At 34.4% G+C, this 22869-nt stretch overlaps 1 protein-coding gene and 1 pseudogene across 3 annotated transcripts; both read left to right on the forward strand.

Moving 5' to 3' along the window:
- The first annotated feature begins 6590 nt into the window (after positions 1-6590).
- LOC132167444 (UDP-glycosyltransferase 76B1-like) lies at positions 6591-11192 on the forward strand (annotated as a pseudogene). The gene is made up of 4 exons (XR_015911487.1): positions 6591-7080; positions 8371-8472; positions 9638-10030; positions 10548-11192. The product of XR_015911487.1 is annotated as a UDP-glycosyltransferase 76B1-like (transcript).
- A 4079-nt stretch (positions 11193-15271) lies between these two features.
- Positions 15272-19028, forward strand: LOC132165713 (UDP-glycosyltransferase 76H1). Of its 2 annotated transcripts, none has more exons than XM_059576385.2 (3): positions 15272-15763; positions 17274-17768; positions 18334-19028. In XM_059576385.2, the coding sequence occupies exons 1-3, from the start codon at positions 15274-15276 to the stop codon at positions 18723-18725; spliced, it is 1377 nt and encodes a 458-aa protein (XP_059432368.2). In that variant the 5' UTR covers positions 15272-15273; the 3' UTR covers positions 18726-19028. The 2 variants fall into 2 exon arrangements, with proteins under 2 accessions (XP_059432368.2, XP_059432377.2); XM_059576394.2 differs by having other exon boundaries at positions 18337-19026.
- The last annotated feature ends 3841 nt before the right edge of the window (positions 19029-22869 follow it).

The following is a 22869-nucleotide window of genomic DNA, read 5'->3' on the forward strand; positions in this document are numbered from 1 at the left end:
TAGTCACTCTTATTATTTATATTTTTTCAATATAAAACACAAACTTCACAAATACATACACCATAGAGCTTGGATATAATTGCTCTCAAGTTGCATGGATGATAGCTCTATTATTGGCCAAGGTGGACCCTTCTTTTAGCAGTTAGAATCATAACATTATTCAAATTTGTCTTCACTTGGCGTGCGTGAGTGCTTACGTTGTATGTAAAGCAAAATGTTCAACCCAAATACGCAAAGGAAAATGCAATATTATCACAATTTATGAGAAATGCAATATTATCACAATTTTATCTCATTTTGTTGACCTGTTGTTTTCTATTGGTCTTTAAATTAGCCCTTATTACAAAAAATAAAAAATAAAAAATAAATTAACAATACCACATCAACGTAGTAAAATAAAAGTGTACATAACATTATACATAAAGAAGATCAAGTGGTAAACTAGGATTGGATCTAGTATTATACCTAATACATTTTATTTGGGTCATTCATTTTGAATTAATAGTGGAAATTGTGATTATAAAAAAAAATAAAATAAAAAAATTGTTTTGAGAGCTAAAACTATCAGCACAATCAATTTTTTTGGCACGGGAGAGATTCGGCACCCCTGATCGCAAGTTTAGAGTAGTCGAACCATTACTTTGGCTTGTTTGGAGCCACCAAACTATCCCTAATAATTAGTTCGGAGGATAGCAAAATCACCCAATTTTGCTACTCAATTTTGCTAATAATTAGTTCGGAGAATAAATATCACGAGATGGAGTAAATGAAAAGGGATATGCTACTCAATTTTCATAAGATTGGAATATAATTTTACACTCAGGACCAAACCAAAGAAAATATATGTTTGGAACCCTAGAAAGTTGACGAGAAAATTGACCTTGCTGCAGATGAAGAAATTCTTCCTAGTTCTGTAGCCTTTCCAGCTGACGGTGATGCCTGAGAGATCCACCACGCGTTTTGTGCAGGTACGCGAACTCGCTCAGCAAGAGAGAGGAGAGAGAGTCGCAAATTCCATCTCCTCTTCTACTATGTCAATAAGGCATCAGTGGAAGCAGAGGGGAGACCGAGAGAGAGAGAGAGAGATGGAAGAGTTAAGTTGTGTGGCTGAAGAGAGGGAGAGAAGAAGACGAAGTGTGTGCCTTAGGTTTTTTAATGGGTCAGACGGATGATCCGCATGTCAAACGGGTTGACCCGTTAAACGAAAATAAGCGGGTTAAAGAAAAACCCTAAAAATGCAAATTGGTCCACTACTTTTACAAAGTCCTTCTGTGTTTCCGATCAAGATCTCCCGTAATACTGTTAAAATTGTCCATTAGTTTTTTCTTAAATTTTGGCCATTCAATATCCAACAATTATCAATCTACCACATGTCTCACTAAAGATAAATAATCAAATATTATTTATTTTTTTTTTAAAAAATATAATATTTATTAAAATTAAAAATTAAAAAAAATAGGGTGGTCGGCTACCACCAATGAGGTGGTAGCCAAAGGCACCCCCATGGCCCTAGGGAGTGGTTCGACCACCTCGCATGGCTAAAACTCAAAAAGTTAATTTTTGGGTTTTAGCCCTAGGGTGTGGCCGAACCATCCCTTATGGCCACGGGGGTGGCTTCGGCCACCCCCAGGAGCCGGTTGGGGGTGGCCTTAGGGGGTGGTTCATTTTTGGGTTTTGGCCATGGGAGTGGCTGAACCACCCCCTATGGCCATGGAGGTGGCTTCAGCCACCCCCGACCGGCCCAGTGGGTGGCTTCCGCCACCCCCATGGCTCAGTTGGGGGTGGCCGACGACCCGAGTTTTTTAATTTTTTAATTTTAATATTTTCTTTTTAAAAAATAAATAATATTTTATTATTTATCTTTAGTGTGATACGTGGCAGATTGTTGGTTGTTGGATGACATTGATGGCCAAGATTTAAGAAAAAACTGATGGGCAATTTTCGCAGTATTGTCGATGATCCTTATCCTTCTTTGTTGAGGGCTTCTGTGACTATGAGGGTTTTGTAGGAAAAGGGTTTGGAAGACGAAGTGTGTGCCTTAGGTTTTTGAAAAGTGATTAAGAGTTAATAACTGGCCTTGTAACTGTGTAATCGTAATAATCACTTGATAACTGGCCTTGTACATGATTAAGAGTTAAAGTAGTTGCAATTGCGATTAAGAGTAAATAATTGTAATTGTTTGTACATTCATAGTTTAAGAGAGACATTAACACAATTGATAGTTTGAAGGAAATATCAACAATGTGGGATATGTGTAGTTTTCCTTTTATTTTCCTAAGTGCCCACATCTCTTTGTAAGAGTTGCTTTGAAAAAGACCAAGCTTGTACGAGTAGCATTTCTCAAACTTTATTAAAGCATGCAATTCTAGCCTGGTGCAATTCTAGCCTACGTTCAGGGAAACTAAATTTTTAGTTTAGAGGAAAAGTTAATTATAAAAACATTGTGTTTCACCCTTGCGGCCTTGCCTACATTGTCATCCCTTATTTTCACATATACTAATATGTTGGGGTAACTTCACTTTAAACTCCTGAATTACCACGTGATTTGATAAGCTTCTCAAACTTTAAATCCTTTCAATTTGAACTCCTAAACTTTTAAATGCAGTCAATTTGAACCCGTTCGTCAGATTTTAAACGTTAAAAGTGAGACAATGACGTTTATACTCCTGACTTTTTTATAAAATTTCAAATTTACCCTTAATTCTAAATTTAAAAATAAAGTTAAAAGAATTAAAATCAATGATATTTTTGTCTTTTTAGGTTTTGCCGTTAGAAGTTAACGGCTAAATCTAACGAAATTGTTCAAATTGACTGCAACTGAAAGTTCATGGGTTCATATTGAGAAGTTTTGAAGTTTGGAAGCTTGTCAAATCGCATGATAATTCAAGGATTTAAAGTAAAGTTATCCCAACATATTAATATATGTGAGAATAAGGGATAATAATACAGGCAAGGCCGCAAGGGCGAAACACAATGTTTTTATAATTAACTTTTTACCCTCTATTTTTTTTTTATAAAAAAAGAAAAGAAAAGAAATTGTTCCTCTAAACTTTAAAATTTAAAATTTAGTTTCGCTCCTGAACGTAGGCTAGAATTGCATGCTTTAATAAAGTTTGAGAAATGCTACTCGTACAAGCTTGGTATTTTTCAAAGCGACTCTTACAAAGAGATGTGGGCACTTAAGAAAATAAGAGGAAAACTACACATATCCCACATTGTCGATATCTCTTTCAAACTATCAATTGTGTTAATGTCTTTCTTAAAATAGAGATGTACAAACAATTGCAATTATTTACTCTTAATCGCAATTGCAACCACTTTACGCGATTTATTATTTTTAAATAACCGCAACCGACAGTTATACAGTTATTGAACGCCAGTTATTAACTGTTAATCACTTTTCAAAAGTTTCTACCACTCGAATGTAGTTGTTTAATCATGAAATGAGCTGCTGGATGATATTCACTAGGGTTGGGCAGTTCATGTATCAGCATAATTGTGCCCATGGTTTTAAAAATTGAAGCTTCATCATATTGATTTATGTTTTTTTAACATAATGTCATAGAGTCCCATCAAAGCTTATTAAAGCAATGTTGCTGTCATCTCTAAGTTCTAACTCAAACATTCAACTTAAATGGAAAAATAGATAAAGGTGATCAGCCAGTTGAGAGGATAAGGGCTACAAGTTATTCAAAATAAAAATTTGGATAAACATTACTTTAAACCTCTGAACTACCACGTATTTTGAGAAAACTCTCAAGTTTTAAAAACTCTTAATTTAACCTTCCTGAACTTTTAATTTGATTTAAATGACCCTCATCCATCAAATTCATCCGTTAACCCCTAACGAAAATGACTAAAAAGCCCACCAAACTAGTATATATATACAAAATGAAAGACGTACGTTGATGAGCCAAAGATATGTACTTACTAATTGTCTGCATTGGGGCACATTTGTCCGCTCAAACATTTATTGCAAAAGTTACAATTGAAGAGAACTACTCAAGAACTAATTGATCAACTTCTGGACTCAAGAATGAGAAACCAAAGAAACAAATTCATCCTAAAAAGTTAAAAGAAACAAATGCATGATATAATTGGTATATTCAAATTTTAGGTTTTGTTAAGTTAATTGGGAGTTCATATTGTTAAAGCACAAGGTTTAAAGTAATGTTTATCCAAATTTTTATTTTAAGTAGCTGGTGGGGCTCTATCAGAATAATATGGGTCACATAGTCCTACTCACAGTCTAAATATTGGAGTAGGAGGACTCCAAAATTAACTAAAACGAAAAGAATTAGTTCAAGTCTACTTCAATTCTTCAAAGTTCAAGTCTACCTCAACTCTTTAGCCTATAAATTGGCCCTTACCTAAGGCCCTTACCTAAGGTACAAAATCATCTATTATCTTTTCGTACTCTCTCAGAGCTCACATACTTGAGAATACGGAATAGAGCGCGGAGTGCACGACAACTGTTCTAACAATATCAAACATGGGAAGGTTGAGATTTGCCAAGTGGAAGAGAATGGTGAGACAGCAGAAGGGGAAGCTCTATATCATGCGGGCGTGCATTTCCATGCTTCTTGGTTGGCACAAGTACTCTTAGACCCTCAAGCGCATGATCTTGTCGTTTTATTTTATTTTATATTTTTTGAAATGGATCTTGTCGTTTTAAGGAAGCTAGCATTAGATGTTTTTCTTTTTTCTTTGCTCTATTTTTGTCTCAAATCCCCAGATCATGTAAAGGGTATATATATGGTGTACAAGAAAGACATATTTGTGTGGCCTTAAGGCCTTAAAGAATATATTTGTGTGGCCTTAAGGCCTTAAACGAGGAATAAGGCTTAAAACTAGATGGAAAAAGCTAAGTGACATGTAGCAGAATTTTTTTTTTTTTTTTACATGTCCATACAAGAGAAAGGAGAAGGGAAATATTCAAACTTCTACAGCATGTATTACTATTAAAAAATTAAACGGTTCAGATGTATTGAAAGTTTTAAGTTAAAGGTGAACGGTTAAGATGTGTTGAAAGGTTTTTTAACTCCAAGCTATGTCATTTTTTAGATTAGCAGCTAGTTTTTAACTATAGCGGGAAAACAAAAAACCTACTAGAATTTGAGCATTTACATAGGCTTATCTATATTTTCATGCAAAATGGTTAATCAAAATCCATTTTATCTAATTTAGTTAATGAGTTTTAAAAGACACCATGCATTAGATTAAAAAAAAAAAATAGTATGAGACAATTTTAGAAAAATAGAGATGTGAAAGAGAAATAGTAGGAGAAAATTTTGGAAAAAGAGAGATGTGAAAGAGAAATAGTAGGAGAAAATTTTGAGAAAAGAGAGATGTATGTAGAGAGAGAAATAGTATATTAATAAGATAGATGTGTGAACGCTAATTTTAGATAAAAGTACTACTTGGCTCCGGCTAAGGCCTACTTAAGTATATTAATCACTCTTATTTTTTATATTTTCTCAATATAAAACACAAACCTCACAAATACATAAACCACACAGCTTGGATATAATTGGTCTCAAGATGCATGGATGATAGCTCTATTCTTGGCCAAGGTGAACCCTCCTTTAGCAGTGAGAATCTAAGCTCTAGACCAAGTGTGGGTCCTATTATTGAAGAAATTGTGGGTACAGGCGTACAGCAACGAAATTGTCACTCATCTTTGCCCCACTATGTCGGCAAGTCATGGATTTCGCAACATATTTAAAATTTTAATTATTAAATTAAAATAATTAATATTTTAAAAAAACGAAATGAAAATCTAAACATAATTAAGGAATCAGAATCAGAATGGGCAGTTCCGTCGTCTAGCTACACGATCACGACTTAAGGCAGAAAAATTATAACAATATTATTCAAATTTGTTTTCACTTGGCGTGCGTGAGTGCTTACGTACGTTGTATGAAAAGTAAAGGAAAACCCAAATACGCAAAGGAAAAGGTCCAGTCCCTATCTATGAGAAATGCAATATTAATATATTATCACAATTTTATCTCATTTTTGTTGACCTGTTGTTGTCTATAAAGAAGAAGAACTGTAAACTAAGATTGCGATCCAATGTCATACGTACCTAATACATTTCATTTAAATTATTCATTTTGAATTAATAGTTGAAATTGTGATAACAAAAAATAAAAACAAAAAGGTTGGTGTGATAGCTAAATCATCAGCAAAATCAATATTTTTTTTGGTGACGGGAGCAATTTGGTCACCCTTAATCACAAGTTTAGATTAGTCAAATTGCTACTATGGCTTGTTTGGAGTGACCGTTCGGCCACTTCTAATAATTAGTTTGGAGGATAGCAAAACCATCTAATTTTAAGGGAAAAGCTAAATGTTGCTCTTATTTCTCTCACTTAATTTTTATAAAATAATATCCACATAAGACCGACAATCCACTCACCATATGTGAGTCTTAAATTTTTATTTTTTATTTTTTTATTTTTTGAAAACATCAAGATGCTTAGACTCACAGATAGTGAGTGGTTGGTCAGCAAATTAAATGCACTCCAGCATTTCTCGAATGTATATGTATGTATCAAATTAAGCACTAATTGTTGACTATTTTGGTGATGATGGAAAAGGAAGAAGCAAAAAGCCATGGTCGGAGGTTGGTGCTTGTGGTGTTTCCTTCCCAAGGCCACATAAATCCCATGCTTCAGCTCGCCACCATCCTCTACTCCAAAGGCTTTTCAATCACCGTTCTACACCAAGAATTCAACTCTCCGAACCATTCAAACCACCTAGACTTCAATTTCGTCTCCATACCAGGCGGCTTGTCTAATGTCTCCGCCTCGCCTGGGGATATTGGCGCCACCATATCCTCCATTAACAGGAGCTGTGAAGCTCCGTTTCAGCGATGCTTGGAGCAGATTTTGGAAGCGGAGGATCCGCATGATCGGGTTGCCGCTGTTATTTATGATGGGCTCATGCACTTTGCTCAGCGCGTGGCGAATCATCTGAAACTTCCCGGGATTAGCGTGCGTACAAGTGCGGCTGCCACGTTGTTTACCTTTGCCGTCTCTCGTCATCCTGACGGCCACGGCTATATCCCCTTTCTAGGTACTTATCTGGATAAAGCTTTTTAAGGTAGTTTTTTTTTATTTTTTTTTATTTTTAGGAATAAGAAAACATATTTGAGCATCTCTAGCACCGCTTCTTTTTTTTTTTTTTTTTTTTTTCATAAGAGGGGGAGGAGAATTCGAACTAGTGACCTCCGCTTTATGAAGTGTGGTCTTTGCCGATTAAGGTACCTCTTGGAGACAACACCGCCTTTAAACATGTGTTATTTTCATCGTCAAGCAGACCTTTTAAAATGAAAATTTTTCAACAATTTGTTACTGTAGAAACTTGTAGGATTTTAATTTATTATTTTCTCCCATCTTTCTCTTTCCTCTTTATTTTTCTCTTATTTCTCTTTATTAAAAAAATATTATTTAAAGAGAATAGCTGGTTAATTGCTGGAATATGTATTGAAAAATGAGTAGGTAAAATAAAATAAATGAGTTTTTGAGTTGCTAAAATAACTCTTATTGTTGGAGATAAAAACACAAAATACTCAAAATTATTTTTATATTTATATCACGTCATAAAAAAAAAAAAAAAAAAAAAAAAAAAAAAAAATACCATTTAAAAAATTTTGCCAAACAAACATAAATTGCTAAAAACCCAAATTTCACCTTAATTGATGTTTTACATGAGAAAATGGTTTCATGAATCTATCATTTTTTTTTCTTTCTCATATGGCCATGACAACTACAAATAAAAAAAGAGAGCTTCAATGACATTTGAAATTGTGTTGTTTGGGAAAAAAGTCATTAAAATGCGTCTTTTTATTATTCAAACAACATCACTTTTATAGAAGGTGTTATTACTGTTTAAACAACACTATTCACGCATCAGAATATGTCGTTTGAGCACATGCTTTCAATTTCAATTTCAGTTGAATTTCCTTCAAAAATCAGTAATTAATAATATCCATGAATTTTTTTTTTCTTCCTATGGCAGGTTGTCAGAGAATTTGAAAAATCAAGGAAAAATAAAATATCAACATTTAATGCTTTGCGATTTGTTAATGTGCTTTGAAAAGTATTTTTGCCTTTTGTTTTGAAAAGTGCTATGAAAGTGTTATGATGTGAGTTAAATGTATTTTTCTACGCTTTTAGGATTTTTTTTTTTTTTTATTTGAGTAATTTTTGGCAGTTTCAATTGGTTAAAACTATTATATCAACATTGTATGATAATTATAAGATAAAAATATAATTATTAACATTACTGGAACCAGCCTAATCCAAATTCTTCTTGTTTTTATTATGTTATAAGTAATTAATATTATCTCCATCTATGTTACAGATTCTCTCTCTCAATTAGACCTAGTGCCTGAGCTGGAGGTCCTTAAGCTTAAGGACATAATAGAATCCGTGGTAGGAAATCCAACCTTTTTGGAGCTGAGAGCCATCGGCTTCGTTTGGCAAAAGCCATGGCCCAGACACTATTCAGTGTCTGGGCCATTGACCAGTTTTCAGACTAAACATTTGACATATTTTTCCAATTTTGCCCCTCCCCGAAATTTTTCTACAGGAGAATTGCTACACTTACAATCGAATTTTACAAACAATCCTTACAAACTGACGTGGCAAAGGAAAAAGGCAAAAACATTTTGAGACTTGCTGCTCGTGACTGCCCGTGAGAGACCACGCGGGTCTGGCCAGACCCAGGCCGCCCCAGCATCCCCAATTTGCGATGTGGTTCACTTTCCGTGATCGCCAACCATTTTTTCTCTTCTTCCCTTTCCCCTCTCTCACTCTCGCTCACCACCATGGCACCATAGAACCAGGGTAAGGATTTTGGGGTGTGATTTTGAAACAGAAGAAGCAAGCAAAAATGCAGAGGAAACCCAGTGGCAATTTTGGGGAAGATGAACCAGAGAAGAAAAAGAGGGAGAGAGAAAGAAGACGAAATTGGCCGAGTTTTTGATCATCCCTTTCGTAAATCATAGTTGCTGATCATCATCCCTTTTCCTTCTGGTTTTCTCCAAACTCTGCGTCAACCCCATCTCTTCTTTCTTCATCACATGCATCCAAATCCCAGATAAATTCAACAGCCACCAAATTCTCGCCCTTCCCAAAAACCTTGCCATTTTCTTACCTCAAAATGCTCCACTGCTACTTCAACACCATAAAGAAGAAAAAATGTAAAAACCTTGCCATCTCACTCTCTAGTTTTGGATAGTGAGAAGGGAGAGCTCGTGAAAGCTCCGGCGAGAGTAGCGAAGCAAGGTGTCAGAGGAGAAGACCTTGGCGACTTTGAAGAGTCACAGCGAGGCGGAGAGGAGAAGAGATGGCGGCCTTGTCCCCTCCACTGACAAGGCCGTCTGGTCACGACCCATTTGGGTCCGGCCAGACCAACGGCGGGTCTGGCCACGACCCCACGCCTAGGTCCGGCATGGGTCTGGCCTAGACCCGCGTGGTCTCTCACGGGGAGTCAAGGGCAGCTGGTCCCAAAGAGTACAACGTTGGATATTTTGGGAGAAACAACTAAAGGGTAAAAGTGTAATTTCACATCAGGAAAATGACAACAACAGTGTCTAGGCTGGGCCATGCCTTTTTCCAAACACCCCCGATCATGACAGAAACAACAAAAAATGCTTTTGCAATAATAGTGAACACAATCCACTTTCTTGAACAAAAAATACTGACAAAAGTGCAGGAAAAATTCGGAATTCCAATTTTTCCCATAGGCCCTTTTCATAAACTAGCTCCATCTTCCTCTAGTTCACTGCTAGAGGAAGACACTAATTGCATTTCTTGGCTTGACAAACAAGCCCTAGAATCTGTTATTTATGTGAGCTTTGGCAGCAGGACAAGCATGGATGAAAATGAGCTTCTGGAGATTGCCTCAGGCCTAGCCAGGAGTGAGCAGCCTTTTCTGTGGGTGGTTCGACCTGATTCGGTGCGTGGCTCGGAATGGGTAGAGGAGATTTTGCCCGAGAGCTTCTGGAAAAGAGTCGAAGGTATTAAATCACCATTTATCTCAAAAACTTACGCTAATAGGAATGAATGAATTTAACCATTTAATTTATATTCTAACATTCTTCTTCACATGTGAGTTCAAACTTCTCTTAATAAAGAAAATCCAACACATTGAATATTTGACTGAAATGGAGTAAATTGTGGAGTCAGGGTTTGAACTCATGATGTCTAGCTTTGATACCATATTATGAGCTTCTATGGGATTACATTGGGAAATAAAGATTTTATCTAAAAAAAAAAAAAAAAAAAATTCAATTTTAAGCTTTCCCTAAAACATAGTTTTGGGCTTTTTTTATTAGAGCAAAAAGTCGAAGAAATGCTTTTTAAATTTTTTAACAAATGAACCCATTTTTTGTGTGGCACAACTTTTTATATTCTAAATAAAAACAAATTTTTAAGCTTTTTAATACAAACTCATGTATATTCTAAACCACCACTTATCTTAAAAGTTTAAACTAATATAATTGAATAAATTTAATCATTTAATTTATATTCAAGCAAAAGGAAGAGGTTGCATTGTCAAATGGGCACCACAAAAGGAAGTCTTGGCGCATGGTGCAGTTGGAGGGTTTTGGGGCCACTGCGGCTGGAATTCAACCCTAGAAAGTGTTTGCGAAGGAGTTCCGATGCTATGCCGGCCAATTTTTGGTGACTAACCTTTGAATGTGAGATATGTGCGTGATGTATGGAAGGTAGGCTTGGAGATGGAGGGTGTCTTGGAGAGAGGGAAGATAGAAAAAGGAATTAGAAGACTGATGATAGATAGTGAAGGCCTAGAGATAAGGCAGAGAGCAAAGGGTTTAAAGGAAAAACATAACTTTTGTTTGAGTGAGGATGGTTCATCCTAAAATGCCTTGAATGAATTGGTGCAACATATATTGTCATCTTGATGACATGAGGATGAGGCCAAATTTCAATGATAAACATGCATGAGAATTGAGAGATGCTTCCTCTCAAGTTAGAGTAATGTTATTATTCACACTTATTTATCATGTACATTTTATATCAGTTGAGATAATGTGTTTTAAGTGACTTCTCATGCAATTTCTACATTAGATCTGCTTCTTCTGCTTATTTCTCTTGAGCAAAGCCATTTGTACATCAGATTGGCTTTTGCCTTTCTTCCCCAGGAAATGAGTACGACTTCTAAGTCTAAGAACTCTCTCGTTTTCTTCTTCAACCATTATTGTCATGTTAGGTTTGTTTCCATCCTCTAAATTTTTATTACTATTATTGCTCTACTTCTGCTAAAACTGCCAATAGTGGTAGAGATATTGTGGATAGTTCCAATCAGTTCTTGAAATTTGTGAGGGATCAATGCAAATCTTGTAGCTTTAGGAATCTTTATGATGCCTTAAGAGTGTTTAATAGAATGCTTCACATGCAACATTTGCCTTCCATTGTGGATTTTAATCAATTGCTGACTGCAATTGCAAGAATAAATCATCAGTCAACTGTGATTTCTTAGATTAAAGAAATGCAACTATCAAGAATTTCTCGCGATGTTTATACTCTCGGCGTTTCGATTAATTGCTTTTGTCATTTGAAGCGGGCATTTCGGCTTCTCTATCTTAGCAAGAACTTTGAAACTTGTTGAAAACTATATAATTCTAAACCCTCTTGTCAAGGGGCTCTATCTTCAGGGTAAACTTGCTGAAACAATAAAGTTGGTTAACATAATGGAAAAGATAGGCTACAAACCTGATGCAGTTATCTACTGAACAATAATGAACGATTTGTGTAAAATAGGTGAGACCACCGAGGCTATTAGGCTGGTTAGAAAGATGGAAGAAGGAAATCTTGAACTTACTGCAGTGATGTATAATATAATCATTGATAGTTTATGCAAGGGTAGATTGATAAATGAGGCTTTAAACTTTTTATCTGAAATGAAAAATAGAGGAATTTGGCCAGACGTTTTTACTTAAAATTCTTTAATTCAGGGTTTGTGCAATTTTGCCCAGTGGAATGAGACAACTAAGCTATTGACTAAGATGGTGGAAAGGAAAATCATGCAAAATGTGCATACATTCAACATATTGGTGGACACGCTTGGCATGGAGGGGAAGTTGACAGAGGCGGAAGAAGTTTTTAATGTGATGATTTAGAGGGGCATAGAACCTGATACAATCACTTACACTTCTTTGATTGACGGTTACTGTTTGCAAAATAGATTAGATGAAGCTGTCAAAGTATTTAATATGATGGTTCGAAAGGATTGTTCGCCTTCTATTGTTAACTATACCATATTGATCCACGGATATTGTAAAAATAGAAGAATTGATGAGGCAATGATTCTCTTCCGTGAAATGACTATCAATGGCATGATTCCCAATGTTGTTACTTACACCACTCTTATAGGCGGGTTTTGCCAAGTTGGGAGACTTAAGACTGAACTAGTGCTACTCCACGAGATGCAAGGTTGTGACCAACATCCTAATCGCCTAACTTATGCTACTTTGTTAGATGGTCTGTTTAAGAATCTACACTTTCCAGAGGCAATGATATTGTTTCAAGAGATGGAAGACGGAAAGTTAAACCTTAATATTGTTGTTAATAGTATCTTGATTGATGGTATGTGTAATGTTGGAAAAATTAAGGCTGCAAGAAAACTTTTTAATACTCTTCCTACCAAAGGTTTGCAACCAGGTGTTCTAACGTATAATATAATGATCAAATGGCTTTGCAAAGAGGGATAACTGAATGAAGCGAGGGAGCTATTTAAAAAATGGGGTGGTTCGGACCACCCCATTTTGGCCAAGGGGGTGGTTGGAGGCACCCCGATTTTCTTCTTTTATATATATATATTTGCCTTTTCTTTTTCTTTCTTTTTTTTTTTTTAAAAAAAAATTAATGCCCAAAATGACGTCGTTTTGGGCTGAGGGTGGGTGCTTAGTTTGGGGGTGTTTTCAGAATTTCAAGTGAACTGAGTGAGGGTATAATGGGCATAAAAATACAAACTGTTTGAGTTTAACCTTGAAAACTAACAGAGGGGGTAAAGTGATAGAAATTGAAAGTTTATGGGGGTAAAGTGAGAGGTTTTGAAGTTCAAGGGGGGTATATAAAAAATGGTGGTAGTTCAGGAGGGTAAAGTAAAGTTTTCCCAAAGTTTTAAGTTAAAGGTGAACGGTTAAGATGTGTTGAAAGGTTTTTTAACTCAAAACTTTATCGCTTTTTAAGAGAGACGAAACAGATAACTAGAGAGACCAAGAACTTGACAGAGAACATTGGCAACCAAATTGAGCTTATACTAATCGTTCCTCTTGATTGCTAAGAAAATCAAAGAAGCAAGAATAAAATTATAATAACAAGTATTTTTTTTCTTCATGAGAACTATTGAAAAACCACCAACATACATCATTCTTTTTCCCTCAATGTCTCAGCAGCCAAGAGGGAGGAAAACGTATATATGCTTAAATCTCTCCAAAAATTTGAACTATGTAAAATTTACCCCCAAGCATTTTTCGCTCACGACAACGACTTCTTTCTCTCTCGCTAGTACTGCTCTCTTCTCTGTCAAGTTCTTGGTCTCTCTCCGGGTTCCGTAGTCTCCTCTCTCGTGTTATCAGTTTCGCCTCAGTCTCTCTCATAAAAAATGACAAAGTTTTAAGTAGAAAAAACTTTCAATTAATACATTGACCCGTTCACTTTTAACTTTCAATGCATCTTAGCCGTTTAACAGCATACATGTGGTAGTTTTAACTACAGCTGGAAAACAAAAAACCTACAAGAATTAAAGCATTCATATTGATTTATCTATATTTTTATGCAAAATGGTTAATCAAAACCTAAGTTTAGCTAATGATTGAGTTTTAAAAGATACCATACATTGGAAAAAAGAGATGAGGAGAGAGAAATAGTAAAAGGAAATTTTGGGAGAAATAGTAGGAAAAAATTTTGGAAAAAAAGAGATGTGGAAGAGAAATAGTAGGAGAAAATTTTGGGAAAAGAGAGATGTGGAAAGAGAAATAGTATATTAATGAGATGGATGTTTGAACAGTGTCCACTACATGTAGCAGTACCTGTTCACAAAAAAAAAAAAAAAAAGTATTTTGCATTTGAAATGCATAATCCAATGTAGAGGATTTTTTAGTGTTTTATTTATCTATTTTGGATAAAAATACCATTTGGGTCCGACTAAGGCCTACTTGAGTATATTAATCATTCTTATTTTTTATATTTTCTCAATGTAAGACATAAACCTCACACATGTACTTATACACCACAAAGCTTGGATATAATTGCTCTCAAGATACATGAATCAGAATGGGCAGTTCCGTTGTCTAGCTACACGATCACGACTTTAGGCAGAAAAATCATAACATTATTCAAATTTGTCTTCACTCGGCGTGCGTGAGTGCTTACGTTCTATGTAAAGCAAAATGTTCAACCCAAATACACAAAGGAAAATGCAATATTATCACAATTTATGAGAAATGCAATATTATCACAATTTTATCTCATTTTGTTGATATGTTGTTTTCTATTTGTCTTTAAATTAGCCCTTATTACAAAACAAATTAAAAATTAACAATACCACGTAGTAAAATAAAAGTTTACATAACATTATACATAAAGAAGAGTGGTAAACTAGGATTGGATCCGATATCATACCTAATACATTTCATTTGGGTCATTCATTTTGAATTAATAGTTGAAATTGTGATTATAAAAAAAATAAAAAAAAAATTGTTTTAATAGCTAAAACTATTGGCACAATCAATTTTTTGGCACAGGAGCGATTCGGCCACCCCTGATTGCAAGTTTAGAGTAGTTGAACCACTACTTTGGCCTGTTTGGAGCGACCAAACTATTCCTTAACCAAAGAGATAATTCGGCCACTCCTAATAATTTGTTCGGAGGATAGCAAAATCACCCAATTTTAAGGGAAATGCTAGATTTTTATTTTTATTTTTTTGTGTGTTCTTCTTGTGTCTTACTCATCATAGGTTAATATTATTTTATATATATAAAAGTTATTTTTATTTCTCTCACTTGATTTTTATAAAATAAAATCCACATAAGACAAAAAAGACACAAGGAGAACCAAAAAAAAAAAACACTTTTCCACAATTTTAATAGCTGTTTTTTAAAGAATTGTCCAAATCAACTGTAGGACATCTTGAAAATTCTTCCTTGGTTTACTTTTCTACACAAATATCTCATGTACATATAAATGTATATGCATTTATCAAATTAAGCACTAATTGTGACTATTTTGGTGATGATGGAAAAGGAAGAAGCAAAAAGGCATGGCCGGAGGTTGGTGCTTGTGGTGTATCCTTCCCAAGGCCACATAAATCCCATGCTTCAGCTCGCCACAATCCTCTACTCCAAAGGCTTTTCAATCATCATTCTACACCCAGAATTCAACTCTCCAAACCATTCAAACCACCCGGACTTCAGCTTCGTCTCCATACCAGGCGGCTTGTCTAATGTCTCCGCCTCGCCTGGGGATATTGTCGCCACCATATCCGCCATTAACAGGAGCTGTGAAGCTCCGTTTCAGCGATACTTGGAGCAGATTTTGGAAGTGGAGGATCCACACGATCGGGTTGCCGGTGTTATTTATGATGGGTTCATGCACTTTGCTCAGCGCGTGGCGAATCATCTGAAACTTCCTGGGATTAGCATGTGTACAACTGCAGCTGCCTCGTTGTTGGCCTTCGCCGTCTCTCGTCATCCTGACGGCCACGGCTATATCCCCTATCAAGGTACTAATTATTTGGATAAAGCTTTTTAAGGTATATATATATATTTTAGGAATAAGAAAACATATTTGAGCATCTCTAGTACCGCCTTTAAACATGTGTTGTTTTTATCATCAAACAGACCTTTTAAAATGAAAAATTTACAACAATTTTTTTTTTTAATTGAAAATTTACAACAATTTGCTACCATAGAAACTTGTAGGAATTTTTTTTTATTATTTTATCTCATCTTTCTCTTTTCTCTTTATTTTTCTCTTATTTCTCTTTATTAAAAAATATATATATATTATTTAAAGAGAATAGCTTGTCAATTGCTATAATATGTATTGAAAAATGAGTAGGTAAAATAAAAAAAATGAGTTTTTGAGTAGCTAAAATAATTCTTATTGTTGGAGATAAAAACACAAAATACTCAAAAAAAAAAATTATATTTCCATCACATCAATTTAAAAAGTTTTGTCAAACAAACATAAATTGCTAAAAACCCAAATTTCACTTTAATTGATGAGAAATGGTTTCATGAATCTATCATTTTTTTTTTTTCTTTCTTTCTTTCTCATATGGTCATGACAACTACAAAAAAAGAGAGCTTCAATGACATTTGATATTGTGTCGTTTGGGAAAAACGTCATTAAAATGCATCTTTTTACTGTTCAAACAACATCACTCTACAGAAGGTGTCATTACTGTTTAAATGACACTATTCACGCACTAGAATATGTTGTTCGAGCACATGATTTCAATTTCAATTTCAGTTGAATTTCCTTCAAAAATCACTAATACTATCCATGATTTTTTTTTTCTTCCTATGGCAGGTTGTTAGAGAATTTGAAAAATCAAGGAAAAAGGAAATATCAACATTTAATGCTTTGCCGTTTAATTTGTTAATGTGATTTGAAAAGTATTTTTGTCTTTTGTTTTAAAAAGTGTTATAATGTGAGTTAAATGTATTTTTCTATGTTTTTAGGATTTTTTTTATTTTATTATTATTATTTTTTTTTGTATTTGAGTAATTTTTTTTTTTAAGCTATTTGAGTAAATATTAGATATCACATATTTATCCTACGATTATCTCATAATGTTGATGCGGTAGTTTCAACTAATTAACATGATGTTTTTTTTATTTTTAATTTTTTAATTTTTTGTAACAATAACTAATCCAATAGCTGGTTAAGACTATCATATCAACATTGTGTAATAATTATGAGATAAAAATATAATTATTAACATTACTGGAACCAGGGACGGATTTAGGGGGGACCGATAGTGGCCCTGGTCTCCCCCACCCCCAAAATTACAAGGAAAAAAAATTTAAGGCAAAAAAAAAAAAATTAAGGTAAAAAAATAATAATTTAAGATATTTTTTGTTAATTAGTTCCTCCCCAAAAAAATTTAGCTCTTAATCCCCCAAACTCAAAGTTGGCTCCGTCCCTTGCTGGACCAGCCAAATCCAAATTCTTCTTTCTTTTTATCATGTTATGAGTAATTAATATTATCTCCATCTATGTTACAGATTCTCTCTCTCAATTAGACCAAGAGCCTGAGCTGGAGGCCCTTAAGCTTGAGGACATAATAGAATCCGCGGCAGGAAATCCAACCTCATTGGAGCAGAGAGCGATCATTAAAGAATCAACAAAAAATGCTTCTGCAATAATAGTGAACACAATCCATTTCCTTGAACAAAAAAAACTAACAAAAGTGCAGGAATATTTCGGAAATCCAATTTTTCCCATAGGCCCTTTTCATAAACTAGCTCCATCTTCCTCTAGTTCACTGCTAGAGGAAGACACTAATTGCATTTCTTGGCTTGACAAACAAGCCCTAGAATCTGTTATTTATGTGAGCTTTGGCAGCATGACAAGCATGGATGAAAATGAGCTTCTGGAGATTGCCTCAGGCCTAGCCAGCAGTGAGCTGCCTTTTCTGTGGGTGGTTCGACCCGGTTTGGTTACTGGCTCGGAATGGGTGGAGGAGCTTTTGCCCGAGAGCTTCTGGAAAAGAGTAGAAGGTATTAAATCACTATTTATTTTAAAAACTTACGCTAATAGGAATGAATGAATTTAACCATTTAATTTATATTCTAACATTCTTTTTCACATGTGAGCTCAAACTCCTCTTAATAAAGAAGACCTAACACATTGAATATTTGACTGAAATGAGGTAAATTGTGGAATCAGGATTTGAGCTCATGACGTATAGCTTTCATATCATATTAAGAGCTTGTTTGGGATTACATTGGGAAATAAAGCTTTTATCTATAGGAAAAAAAAAATGCTAGAAAGAGCGTTTTAGAAAGGAAAAACAAAAAATAATAAATAAAATAAAAAAATAAATTTTAAGCTTTCCCCAAAACATAGTTTTGGGCTTTTTTAAGAGCAAAAAGTCGAAGAAATGCTTTTTAAATTTTTTAACAAATGAACCTATTTTTTGTGTGGCACAACTTTTTATATACTAAATAAAAACACCTTTTTAAGCTTTTTAATGCAATCTCATATATATTCTAAACCACCACTTATCTCAAAAGTTTAAACTAATATGATTAAATAAATTTGATTATTTAACTTATATTCTAGCAGAAGGAAGAGGTTGCATTGTCAAATGGGCACCACAAAAAGAAGTCTTGGCTCATGGTGCAGTTGGAGGGTTTTGGAGCCACTGCGGCTGGAATTCAATCCTAGAAAGTGTTTGCGAAGGAGTTCCAATGCTATGCCGGCCAATTTTTGGTGACCAACCTTTGAATGTGAGATATGTGTGTGATGTATGGAAGATAGGCTTGGAGATAGAGGGTGTCTTGGAGAGAGGGAAGATAGAAAAAGGAATTAGAAGACTGATGATAGATAGTGAAGGCCTAGAGATAAGGCAGAGAGCAAAGGGTTTAAAGGAAAAGGCTAACTTTTGTTTGAGTGAGGATGGTTCATCCTACAATGCCTTGAATGAATTGGTGCAACATATATTGTCATCTTGATGACATGAGGATGAGGCCAAATTTCAATGATAAACATGCATGAGAATTGAGAGATGCTTCCTCTCAAGTTAGAGTAATGTTATTATTCACACTTATTTATCATGTACATTTATATCAGTTGAAATAATGTATTTTAAGTGACTTTTTATACAATTTATACATTCGATCTGCTTCTTCTGCTTGTTTCTCTTGAGCAAAGCCATTTGTACATCAGATTGGCTTTTGCTTTTCTTCCTCAGGAAATGAGTACGACTTATAAGTCTAAGAACTCTCTCATTTTCTTCTTCAACCATTATTGTCATGTTTGGTTTGTTTCCATCCTCTAAATTTTTATTATTATTATTGCTCTACTTCTGCTAAAACTGCCAATAGTGGTAGAGATATTGTGGATAGCCCCAATCAGTTCCTGAAATCTGCGAGGGATCAATGCAAATCTCGTAGCTTTAGGAATCTTGATGATGCCTTAAGAGTGTTTAATAGAATGCTTCACATGCACCCTTTGCCTTCCATTGTGGATTTTAATCAATTGCTAACTGCAATTGCAAGAATGAACCATCACTCAACTGTGATTTCTTTGATTAAAGAAATGCAACTGTCAAGAATTTCTCTCGATGTTTATACTCTCGGCGTTTCGATTAATTGCTTTTGCCATTTGAAGCGGGCGGTTTTCGGCTTCTTTATCTTAGCAAGAATTTTGAAACTTGGTTTTCAACCAAACTGTATAATTGTAAACACTTTTGTCAGGAGGCTCTGTCTTCAGGGTAAACTTATTGAAACTATGAAGTTGGTTAACATAATAGTGTGTTAGACAATGATTATGTTTTTTTATTGTTTGGATTACATTATATAGGTTATGTTGACAATTAATATAAATGAAGGTAGTTGAAGAAGTTTTATTTATTTGTTTAATAGTGTGTTGCTGAATGAATTAATTTTTGGATTTTAATGTATACAACAACATTAAATTTAAATTTTTTTTTAGTAAAATATAAATTTTGCTAGGAATAAAAATTTCTTATAAACTGAGTTGGAGAAAACTGCTCAGACGCAGCTTCTAAAAGTGACATGTTCCTTAGCAAATAAGAACCATAAGTTTTTTTTTTTTTTTGTTTTTTTTTAATAATTTGTGTGTTCTTTCATGATTATTATTATTTTTTAAAAAAGAAAAAATATTAATAAGAAAGAATGTACTTTTCACATACTTAAGGGACACACGTTATGTTAAAAATTGTGTTTGAGAAATTTTATCTAATCCAATTTGTAAGAAAATTTTGTCATATAAGACAAATATTAAAAAAAAAAAAAAACTTAATTAATTACCATCTATACATGCAAGGATCAATCATAGATAGATAGAAATAGCTCACTCTGATTCAAGCCGATCCTTATTTTTTACATCAAAGTGGGAATATCTCATTACCAGATATATTGGGCTTATTGGCTGGGAACCACGCTTTATGAAGCGAAGGTCACTAGTTTGAATTTCCCCTCTTACTTATATATATATATATATAGAGAGAGAGAGAGAGAGAGAGAGCTTATAATTACAAATTGGAGAAAGGAAAATGTTTATAGAACTTTTGAAATTCAAATACGTATCAAGGAAAATCTAAGAAAATTGGAAAAATTTAGAAATAATTGACCAAGAAAAAAACAAAAGGAAAAGAAGAAATTCGCATACAGTTGTGAAGAAACAAATAAAAAAATTTTAAATTTAAAATTTAAAAATTAAAAAGTAATTTAAAATTGTAAAAATAAAACAGAGTAAATTATAATTACTCTGAAGTGGATGTGGGTACATGGCAATTCTTGATCTTGCTTAAAAGTGAAAGAAATGTATCACTTGGATTTTGGAAGCTGATCACCCCATAAGACCATGTTTCTAGAATCCATCTCATATTATTGAAAATTTAAAAGGAAATGGGAGACCAACAATATATATATATATATATATATCCACACAAAAGAGGGAGGGAGATTCATATTTAAGGACGCACCCAAGAAAGAAAAACATAAAATAATCAACATCTCTACCGTCTTTGAAGATCAAATTTAGGGTTGAGCTGATTTCTAAACCTTTGCGTGGACACTGTCTTTACCCATACCATTCAAATTTCTTGCACATTCTACATATACAAGCTTACAGTTTTTATTTTTAAATCTTTTGGTGCTTGGTATCTTATCCTTAACTGCTTCATATCAAACTTAAGGGAAACGAATTAAACAAGCATTATTTGACTAAGATATGGTGGTTTATTTTCAATGGGGAACTGAAGGTTCAGCATATGTACTTCACCCAAAAGTTGTGCCTACAGAAAAATTAAGATAGCTCAAGGAAAATCTTGAATCATCACCTTTAATTTAAGGAATCAAGATCTCATACAAGGAGAACATCAAGCATCAATAAAGCATTAAGAGCCCTACTCATGTTAGGAAGAACCCAAAAGGCTCATTACTTCTCTTCATTTTTTATTTTTTCTGCAGTACACCATTTTGAGAATATTTTGCAGCTAAACAGTTAAAACCCATCATAAGCTATAACAAAAACCTACCACTTTTTACACTTTTTTGAAATCTTCTTCACTTGTTTGGATCTAAATGAATCCCCAAATTCCATTCTAGGAGATGGAATGCCTCCTGTGTCTTGAAGCTGAAGCTGAGCTTAACTAGTTGAATTAAGAAGATAGAGATAAGTCAACGAAGCTAGAGAGTGTGAGGTTTCAATCACTTGCAATTTCTGCAAGATATCCATCAATCAGTTTACCAACATTCAACAAGGATCCAAGTTCCAAGACAAAATTATCAGTCCCCTTCTCATTCTTCTCAACATCCATATCCCTATCGCACTTTTCATTCATCAAAAATCGATTCACAATTCACTTCACCAACTCAATATCATATATGGTAATTTGGGGAGACCGAGATGGGATCAGTAAATCTTTTACAGAAGCTTCATGCAGCTTTAGGCTGATCTTATTCACCAAATTAAGCACAAAAACCAGCAAAGCAGCCGGAAAAGACCCCCAGCTCTCATGGTGATTGGACTGCCCCTGCAGCAGCCATTTCTCCCCAAATCATGGAGCCTTTTCAAGCTCCCTGTTTCACGGCTTGCCCTCTGCTGAAATGCACATCATCTCAGCACATCTATGTGCTCCCAACCTTTCCTTTAATTGCTTACTTTCTTTTCTTGCCTTGATTAACTTGTTAGGTATCTTCTAGTTTAGATTTTACCATGTTCTCTTTGAATTCTTTCCCTGTAATTATTCACTGCCTAATTGGCTATATATACAAGAAGCTTCACAGTTTTGGATTAAGAAACCAAAACAGTTTACTCAAAAACTTTCAAAGGTAAAACTTCACTTATGATGACATCCGTTGCCAATTCAGATGACACATATCTGCGTGAGTAGGACAAAAAGGTCACTATAAAGGTGAACATACAATAGAAAATCTATATGCATATGACCATCTCATGGAAAGTGAATTGTGTGCATCATCATTTCATAAACCAACAATAGATCAGAAATTTGAAACACCCAAGTAAACCCAACAATAATCAAAGTTATGGGTTGCAACAGTAAACAAGATAAATAATCTTGCCACTCAGCAGCACAAACTAGTTTTTGCATGGAACATCATAGACAGATTTCAAGTTCATTTAATGGACCTCAATAACTGGAGCTAACAAGTCATATGAATATTTAAAATCTATAGATAACGCCCTAAAATATAATAAAAACAATCAATTCCATTATAAAAGATTACTATTTTTTAAAATTATACACTTTTTTAAGGGATTGGCTCAAGTGGTAATAGCACAATTTGAAGGTTGAACTACAATGTTATCAAATTTTTAATTACACTTGTTTTAATCAAATACTTTTTAAAATTACTATTTCTTAAAATTATACACTTTTTCAAGGGATTGGCTGAAGTGGTAATACCATTGGTCTTTATGATAGTCCATGAGGTCTAAGATTTGAATCCATTTAAGTGCAAACAATTCTTTAGGGTCAATCCGTCAGCGAAGCTAGAGAATTACATGATCGGTATGGAGGGGCGCTTTACACGAGTCCGAAGTTTATCTAACGAAATGATTACACGAAGTGACCTTGCCTGAGTGGAGTGCTTCATCATTAAAAAA

The sequence above is a fragment of the Corylus avellana genome, chromosome 2, assembly GCF_965113065.1.
Source record: "Corylus avellana chromosome 2, dhCorAvel1.hap1.2, whole genome shotgun sequence".
In the NCBI taxonomy this organism is placed as follows: domain Eukaryota; kingdom Viridiplantae; phylum Streptophyta; class Magnoliopsida; order Fagales; family Betulaceae; genus Corylus; species Corylus avellana.

Coding starts and splice junctions, on each gene's coding strand:
- LOC132165713 (XM_059576385.2), top strand. CDS start 15,274: ATGATGGAAAAGGAAGAAGCAAAAAGGCATGGCCGGAGGTTGGTGCTT. Junction 15,764..17,273: donor CGGCTATATCCCCTATCAAG/GTACTAATTATT, acceptor TCTATGTTACAG/ATTCTCTCTCTCAATTAGAC. Junction 17,769..18,333: donor CTTCTGGAAAAGAGTAGAAG/GTATTAAATCAC, acceptor CTTATATTCTAG/CAGAAGGAAGAGGTTGCATT.